Source organism: Gadus chalcogrammus, chromosome 3, assembly GCF_026213295.1.
Source record: "Gadus chalcogrammus isolate NIFS_2021 chromosome 3, NIFS_Gcha_1.0, whole genome shotgun sequence".
Classification (NCBI taxonomy): domain Eukaryota; kingdom Metazoa; phylum Chordata; class Actinopteri; order Gadiformes; family Gadidae; genus Gadus; species Gadus chalcogrammus.
This window is the reverse complement of record NC_079414.1, coordinates 4,028,906-4,037,656: the sequence shown is the minus strand read 5'-3', so window position 1 is coordinate 4,037,656 and position 8,751 is coordinate 4,028,906. Positions and strand designations below refer to the sequence as shown.

Sequence of the window (8,751 nt, the reverse complement as noted above, 5' to 3'; positions counted from 1 at the left end):
CATTTAACACTGAAATCCCAAAGCTTGAAATCCCAATACAACATTTAACCCTGAAATCCCATTACTTTACCCATTAATAAAATAAAATAGCACAGCCAGTCCTGTCCTGCCTACAAATTGCATGTCCATAGGTCCTTGGTTTACAGAGCCTAGGCTGAGCACTAACAAAGGATTTATAGCAAATAAGTACGGACATGTAGTGGATCATGAGATATTCACTTATTTTGACAAGAATTCCCCTTAATCGCTGACTCCACCTTCAAATAGCTATAGTTTGGACATGCAATTTGTACGCAGTACAGCAGGACCCAATCAGGAGAAAACAGTAAACATCCACAACTGCTACAATATGACAATTGTGCCAAATTAACAATCTTTTTGAAAACACTAGACATTTTTAACACTGAAATCCCAAAACAACATGTTAGGTTGCATTATGTTTAATTAAATCTAATTAAATAATAAAATGAATGAATCACCGCACAACAAACAATGAGTAGACCTAGAGAAACATCATTAATCCTACGACAAATGTAAATCTTCCAAGAATCTAAATACTGCCAAAAGAATACATGAAAGACTAAAGCTGAATGGGTGCATGTTAAAAGACAAGTGCATTCACAGAGCAAACATGGTCCATGGCAACAGCTCATTCAGCAGCTCTATTACTTTAAGAGAAAACAGCAAATCCAAGTTACATTTTGGGAACGCATGAGCTCCAGAGAAAACATTCATTTGATAATACAGTAGACATGCTGTAGGTAAATACTGCAAGAACAAGAACCGCAAAGTTGCTTGAACAGTCCAGAATAAAGTCAATGAGCAAAAAGATCCAAGGACAACAGCTCATTCATAGTCTGTTTTTGAGAACTTGGGCTTTCTTTGAGAGCATGGTGCTGTCACGTTAAAATTGTACCGGGGGCGAAAATTGTACCGGCCTATGTCATCGTTTGTTTACATCCTGACAACCTGACAACCTGCCCTGCAACAGACGACGCGATGCAGAAAACATGTTTCCAAACGACGAAATAACATAATACAGATAGCGATCCGCTATCTGTATTATGATAGATAGCGATAACACTAGTTTTTACTTTATATTTGTATTGTATTTAATTGTTTAATCGAAACAATAAAAAGATTTGCCCGCGAAACTGGCGATCGCGTCAAATGACGCGTCAAATCACGTAGGAAGGTTCTTGAACATTCTAGACTATGAAACCTGCTTAAAACACTCAGTTTACTAGCTAAATTCGATTAAACAATTCAATACAATACAAATATAAAGTAAAAACAAGTGTTATCTAGCGATCCGTTATCTGTATTATGTTTCAAGAACCCTCCTACGTCATTTGACGCGATCGCCCGTTTCGCGGGCAAAACATTTGTCATTTGACGCGATCGCCCGTTTCGCGGGCAATTTTTTTTTTTGTTTCGATTAAACAATTAAATACAATACAAATATAAAGTAAAAACAAGTGTTATCGCTATCTATCATAATACAGATAGCGATCCGCTATCTGTATTATGTTATTTCGTCGTTTGGAAACATGTTTTCTGCATCGCGTCGTCTGTTGCCGGGCAGGTTGTCAGGATGTAAACAAACGATGACGTCGGCCGGTACAATTTTCGCCCCCGGTACAATTTTAACGTGACAGTGCCGTCCAGCTCCATCACAACTTTTCGGCGCACTTCAAACGTGTACTTTAGCTCAGGAGGGTAGTTGAGGTTCAATACATACATTAGGCCAAACAATATGGCAGCAGCTAATGCAGTGTTGTCCAGTCCTTGCATTATCTGCAGGCCTTCCAGGACAATCCCCACGTCCTCTGGACCACTGGTTGCATCATTTTTCACGACAAATATTCCCACCGTGGTGTCCTCAATCGATTCTTTGATGGCGGCTTCGTCCTCTGCCTGCACAGTGAAATCACAAATAGATCGGAGTGAGAAAAAACAAAAATCATATTTACAATGGAATTATAATGAAAGTGCTATTTAAAAGATTTTTTCATTTTAAATAATTTAAGCCAGTCTGTGAGCCTCTCCTTTTCTCTCTGTTAAACTTAAATGCAGACTGTACATGTTTCAAATTAAAATGCCTATATAGTGTTGTGCCGATAAAACACGAGAAGTTTTAACTTGGATAAAGCACTCACCTGTGTGTCATGTAATGGAAGCAAAAATTAAACTAACCAGACCTTAAGGTCGAGCAACCAATATAAATGTTACTAAACACAACGGAAGTGTGTTGCGTGATTTGCATCAGTACAGTAGCCTAGATCTATTTCATTAAAGGGGACCTATTATGCTTTTTCGACTTTTATGACCTATAAACGTTGTTATAATGATTGATAGTCATGTTTAACCATACTAAAGTGTCAAATAATGACGTACATGCATTTCGACGTATTCCCTGCTGACAGTCTGGGGTGGCTGTGCAGAGCGCTAAACACTCGGGACAACGTTTGCGATTCACTTGTTCACATTTCCGGGAAATCATCTACGTAGAGGCACTCCTGCCACGCCCCCATATGCCTGGTCAAATCTGCCCGCGGGCGCGCTTCAAGGAAGGTAACCAATCACAACAGAGTTGGGTTGGCAGGAGGGGGGCGAGGGGGGGGGGAGAAGGACGAAACCGAGCGTTGACAAAGCATGCTGAAAGCGCCCAGATGAAGAGTTCCCCCGAAAATCTACATCGTTTTTTGTGTATGGTTAAACATGACTATCAATCATTATAACAAAGTTTATAGGTCATAAAAGTCGAAAAAGCATAATAGGTCCCCTTTAACTACGCATTTTGGTGTTCAACTAAATATCAAAATCGGTAAAATAACTTCACTCACCACGAACTCCCTGACAAGATTGGCTGGGTCTTCGTTGAGGTACACACACCGCCACTTGAGAACACATTCCCGCCCTGCATCAACGTCATCGTCCTAGGTCATGGGTATTAGAAGAGAAAGACATTCGTTTGGATTTTTTGGGGATTTTTTCTTCTTCCTCTATCAAATTTCTCTATAAATTCAGTATTTTATTTCCCAAAAGGTCAGGTGGCTCAGTTAGCGCTTCACAGGCTAGAGGGGGTGGGTACCCACAGGGAAGTATGGGAAACCTCAGGGAACACATTATGTCAGCCAGGGGGAGGGCTACATAGACGAAGATGAAGTCATGTTCACACTGTACAAACTAGAACAACTAGACATACCAGCAGAGGAGCCATTTATACAGACATTGACTGTTAATGGGGAGAAACAGCAATTTGAAATGGACTCGGGGTGTGGGGTAACAGTAGTGAACCACTCTGTGTACAAAACCTTATGGGGGAAGGAGGTGCCAGAGCTACGCTCCTGTAGAGTGAGGCTTAAAACATATACGGGACATAAAGTAAATGTTGTGGGAGCAGCAGTGGTTAAAGTACAGCATAAACAGCTAGTAGAGAACTTACCATTGGTAGTGGTGGCAGGTTCAGGCCCTAGTCTAGTAGGCAGGTACTGGATTAGGAGGCTAGGTTTACAGTGGAAACCAGAACCCCAGATCCACCATGTTCGGACAGAGACCCCAGAGAAGGCACAGAGGAGACCAGAGCCACAGATACTCCAGGTTAAAGACGAGACCTTGGGGGAGATACTGGGGGAGTTTGGGGAGGTTTTCAAAGACGAACTAGGGAGATTCAGAGGCCCCCCAGCAAGAATATATGTGGACAAGGAAGCAGCCCCCAGGTTTTTTAAAGCCAGACCCGTCCCATACGCCATGAGAGGGAGAGTTGAGGCTGAACTCGACCGTCTCCTTGCTGAGAAGATAATTGAACCAGTAAAATATGCTGAGTGGGCAGCGCCGGTGGTCCCTGTGTTGAAGCCAGATGACACAGTAAGGCTATGCGGAGACTACAAACTGACAGTGAACCAGATCTCAAAACTGGAGCAGTATCCAATCCCCAGAATTGAGGACCTGTTTGCCATTCTTTCAGGTGGACAAAAATTTACAAAGTTAGATCTGAGTCACACCTACCACCAGATTCCATTGGATGAGGAAGCAAAAAAGTATGTAACTGTAAATACACACAAAGGCTTGTTCACATACAGAGTGCTACCTTTTGGCATTTCATCATGTCCGGCTATTTTCCAACGTACCATGGAAGGACTACTGCAGGGCATCCCTCGTGTGGCCATCTTCCTGGATGACATCCTGCTGACGGGAAAAGACGACAAAGAGCACCTAAAGACTCTGACTATGGTGCTGAAACGGCTACAGGAGGCCGGTCTACGGCTCAAGAGGACCAAGTGTGTGTTCATGAGTGAGGAAGTGATATTTTTGGGTCACAAAGTGGATGCAACAGGACTGCACCCAGTGCATGAGAAGGTGGAAGCAATCAGAGAGGCACCATCACCTTCAAATGTGACTGAGTTGAAGGCATATCTGGGACTGTTAAACTATTACAACAAGTTCCTACCAAATCTGTCTACTGTCCTTGCTCCGGTGCACAAACTGCTACAAAAAGACACAAAGTGGCAGTGGGGAGATGCACAACTAGCAGCCTTTGAAAAATCGAAAGAACTCATGCAGTCAGCTCAGGTGCTTGTGCATTACGATCCAGAGAAGGACATTGTGCTGTCATGTGATGCGTCACCATATGGGGTAGGTGCCGTACTGTCACACCACATGCCAGATGGAACTGAAAGACCCATAGGTTTCACCTCACGAACACTAAACACAGCAGAAAAAAACTACTCACAACTGGATAAGGAAGGGCTCGCTGTGATGTTTGGAATACAACGCTTCCACAAATACATTTATGGACGGAAATTCACTATAGTGACAGATCACAAGCCCTTGTTGTCACTTTTCAATGAGATGAAAGCAGTACCACAAATGGCCTCGCCCAGGATCCAAAGGTGGGCTGTAACACTGAGAGCCTACGAATACACAATAGTGTATAAGGAAGGAAAACATCACAGTAATGCAGACGCTCTCAGCCGCCTTCCTTTGCCAGATACACCAAAAGTGGAGACGTCGGAAGAGAGGGTTCTCATGCTGGAGAGCTCTGACATCACGCTTGTGACATCTGATCAAGTGGAAGCATGGACAGACAAAGATCCAGTACTGTCGAGAGTGAGAGAAATGGTTCGCGACGGCTGGTCAACAAAAGAAAAAGGGGAGGAGTTTGCCCCTTATGAGGTGAGGAAACTTGAACTTAGTATTCAAAATGGCTGTGTAATGTGGGGGTCGAGAGTGGTTGTGCCAAAACCAGGCCAAGGAAGTGTCATGAGACAACTTCATCAATGCCACCCAGGAGTGTCCAGGATGAAAGCATTGGCTAGGAGTTACGTTTGGTGGCCGAAGCTGGACAAAGACGTGGAGGATACAGTAAAGGCCTGTACAACATGTCAGGAGCATCGCAACGTCCCGGCACCAGCTCCGTTACACCCCTGGGATTGGCCCGACAAGCCCTGGAGTCGTATTCAGGTGGATTATGCCGGACCGTTCATGGGAAAAATGTTTATTGTGCTCATAGATGCACATTCAAAATGGATGGACGTGTATCCGGTGAACTCTGCCACTTCAGCCACCACAATTGAGTGCCTGCGTACCAGTTTCAGTAACCATGGACTACCTGAGTTCTTGGTGTCTGATAATGGCACTTGTTTCATCAGCACAGAGTTCAACGTGTTTCTAAGTAAAAATGGAATCTGTCATGTGACCTCTGCACCCTACCATGCCTCCAGTAACGGGTTAGCATAGAGAGGGGTACAAACATTTAAGAGAATGATGAAAAAAAAAAAATGTCCAGAAGGCACGCTGACAGCTAAAGTAGCCAGAGTGTTATTCAGCTACAGAGTGACACCTCACACTACAACAGGCCTTTCACCAGCAGAGCTGCTTCTCGGGAGGAAGCTACGTTGCACTTTGGATTCAATCCACCCAGACCTAAACAATAGAGTGCAGAAAAAACAAGAAAGACAAATAAAAGATCACGACAAAAAGGCAAAAGAACGCTGTTTTAAAACAGTGCTGACCCAGAACTTCAGTTTTGGACCCAAGTGGATTCCAGGAATCATTGAGTCAGTGACGGGACCAGTGTCATACAAGGTGATGCTGGGTGATGAGAGAATAGTGAGGAGACATGTGGATCAGATTCTTGATCACCACCAGATACCAGAAAGGGGCAATGAAAAACAACAGACTGTTTCAACTCAGCCCAACAAAAAAGATGAAGCATGGCTGGATGCTGAGGAGGTTGTGCTCAGTGGTGACCAGTTGGAAGAGCCAGCAGCAACAGAAGCTGTAGGAAGTTCAGACCAAAGAGCTGTGGCAAACCAAACTCCAGTGAAGCGACTGGCCAAAAGGGAAACTAAGTTGCCCAGTTATCTTAAAGACTTCCAGTTGAACTAAGAGAATAACTCATTGATAAGTGGGTCTTAATATGGACACCTAATCAAACAAGAAAAGAAACTGATGTGTTTGTATTGTTAGAATGTTTAAAGAAAAAAAATAATAACTAGAACTGCAAGCAGTTATGCAGGGGTCCAAGAAGTGTGCATTTCGCCGGCACAACGCGACAAGAAATGTGCATTTCGCCGGCACAACGCGAAGCATGTGTTCAAAACGCTACCCTGAACCTGTGGATACAAAGGATTTGACTGTGGTAGGAGTAGCGAGAAGTCAGTGTAGCGTTTTCGCGGCGAAATTTTGTAGAAGATTTACAATTTCCTCGTTTATTGCGCCCCCTAATGGCGAAATTTTCTTGGACTCGATCCGATGTCTAATTTTGGAGTTTTTTGGATTTTTAATTTTCCACGTCTAATTTAGCTAATAAACAAATATTCAAAACTCTATCGTTTCGTCGTCGAAGGTCGGATCAAAAAACTGTCTATGATTTCTTTGCGTGTGCGTCTGAAGATGCCGTTTGCAAAGTTTGGTGTTGATTGGTCAAGAAACGTGGGAGGAGTAAAGAAAATACAGTTTTGCGGTTTTCGCGATTTAGCGAAAAATATTCATAGACGCAAATGGGCGTGGCCTAGGCCAAAAGATGCAGCAGACTCCAGTGCATCTGTGTGTACAACTCTTTTGACTGTGGGAGGTTCGGTGTGGGAGTTATAGCCCCAAACGTGATTTTCTTGTTATAGCGCCACCTAGTGGCCGGCATGTCTGGATTTTGTCGTCTGCCGTCACCTCACGGACCTGGATCTAGTCATGTAATTGGCTTGTGTGCACCATTTACGGTTTGGGCTGTGGTCCCACTTCTACGGGGGAATAATAAGAAGAATCCTTACAAAAACAATAGGGATCCAACCTGTTGGCTTGGACCCCTAATAATAATTGTATAACCTGCTTAAGGAGGGAGGGATGTTATAACTGGGCTGAGTATTTAAAAGATGTTAATCCGCTGTCCACTAGGTAGCAGCAACCCTTTGTTGTTACGGTTGAGTTAACCTATGAGTGAGGCACAGAACAAGTTCAGTCAGCCATGTGCCCTTGTTTACCATGTTACGTATGCTGCACACTGTGTTCGTCAGGAACGAAATAAAGCTCCTTAATTGTGCAATAAGAAGCCTCCCGTGAGTTACTACACCTGGTGAACTAAATCACCTAATCAAGGAGTCAGTCAAAAGGCAGCAGGACAGTCATTTAAAAAACCAGAGGACGTGGAGTCGAGGCAGTGTCTCACAGACGGATTTCACGTCGGGAGGTGGATCTTGACTCGGAGGAGGAGCGGAGTTTGAATCAGCGCGGGGCTTGTTGGCAAGCTTTTTTTGTTGCATCAGACAGCTTTGGTGCTGCTACGGCTTCCGTATCACGGTGAGACTTTGGGACTGAATCAGATTCGACCCATCGGGGCTTCCCCGTGAGGGGATGGTTTTTGGTTTGGCTTCGGGAGGTGCCCAGCTAACAAAATGACGTCCCTAGGACGTCCCCTGAACGTCCCCGAAAGTTATAAGGACGTCGCAAGGGAACGTCCCCACAACGTCTTTTTGTAGGGTTCCCTAAAGGTCCCGGGGACGTCGCAAACAAACGTCCCCGGGACGTCTATGTAACGTCCTCACAACATTTAGGGGACGTTCAGGGGACATCCCCAGATTTTGGTAGCAGGTCATGCTTTGGACCTTCATATACCAAAATGCAGGATCAATTTCTCAACCTAGTCACATGCATTTAATGGATATTTTTCTGTATACAAAGTATATATGCATATTAACTAGTAAAATGTAGCCTATAGTGAAAAACTAAACTAAATGTGTTCACTCAACAATGTTATTTAACTTCTTTATTTAAAATAAATCTACTTGCAGTATAACAGGCTGTATTGTGTATGTAACTTATTATGTATATGCTTATAAAAGAAAAAACACTGTTTAAAGTATAAACAAATTCTTTATTTATGGGTTAAAGCCTGGATTGACTCCTCTCCCAACCTCCTCCTCCTATTCCTCCACTTCGTCCTCCCCCTCCTCCTCCTCCTCGTCCTCCACCAGGTCGTCCGGAATCAATACCTGCAACAATTAGCTACAGTTAGACAACAGAGCAATTTTACCTGCTTTTAGTGAGAATTATAATGTAATGTAATGCATTAGTATATTAACATAAAAACATCCGATAATGGAGGATTCACATGGAGTAACTGCAGAGCAAATGCGAACATTAAGGCTTCAAGAACATTATTATGAAGAGTTTGCCTGATCTGATCTGCTATCATTTTATCCTATTGTAACGACCTAGCCGGTGACATAATCATGTCGAGTCATTAGTTGA

General features: G+C 43.5%; 1 protein-coding gene across 1 annotated transcript; it reads left to right on the top strand.

Annotated features, from left to right (window-relative positions):
* The first annotated feature begins 3,044 nt into the window (after positions 1-3,044).
* LOC130378254 (uncharacterized protein K02A2.6-like) lies at positions 3,045-6,393 on the top strand. Its single transcript, XM_056585098.1, is given in 1 exon segment — positions 3,045-6,393. A coding segment is annotated over 1 exon segment (3,222 nt). The 5' UTR covers positions 3,045-3,171.
* Positions 6,394-8,751: the final 2,358 nt, after the last annotated feature.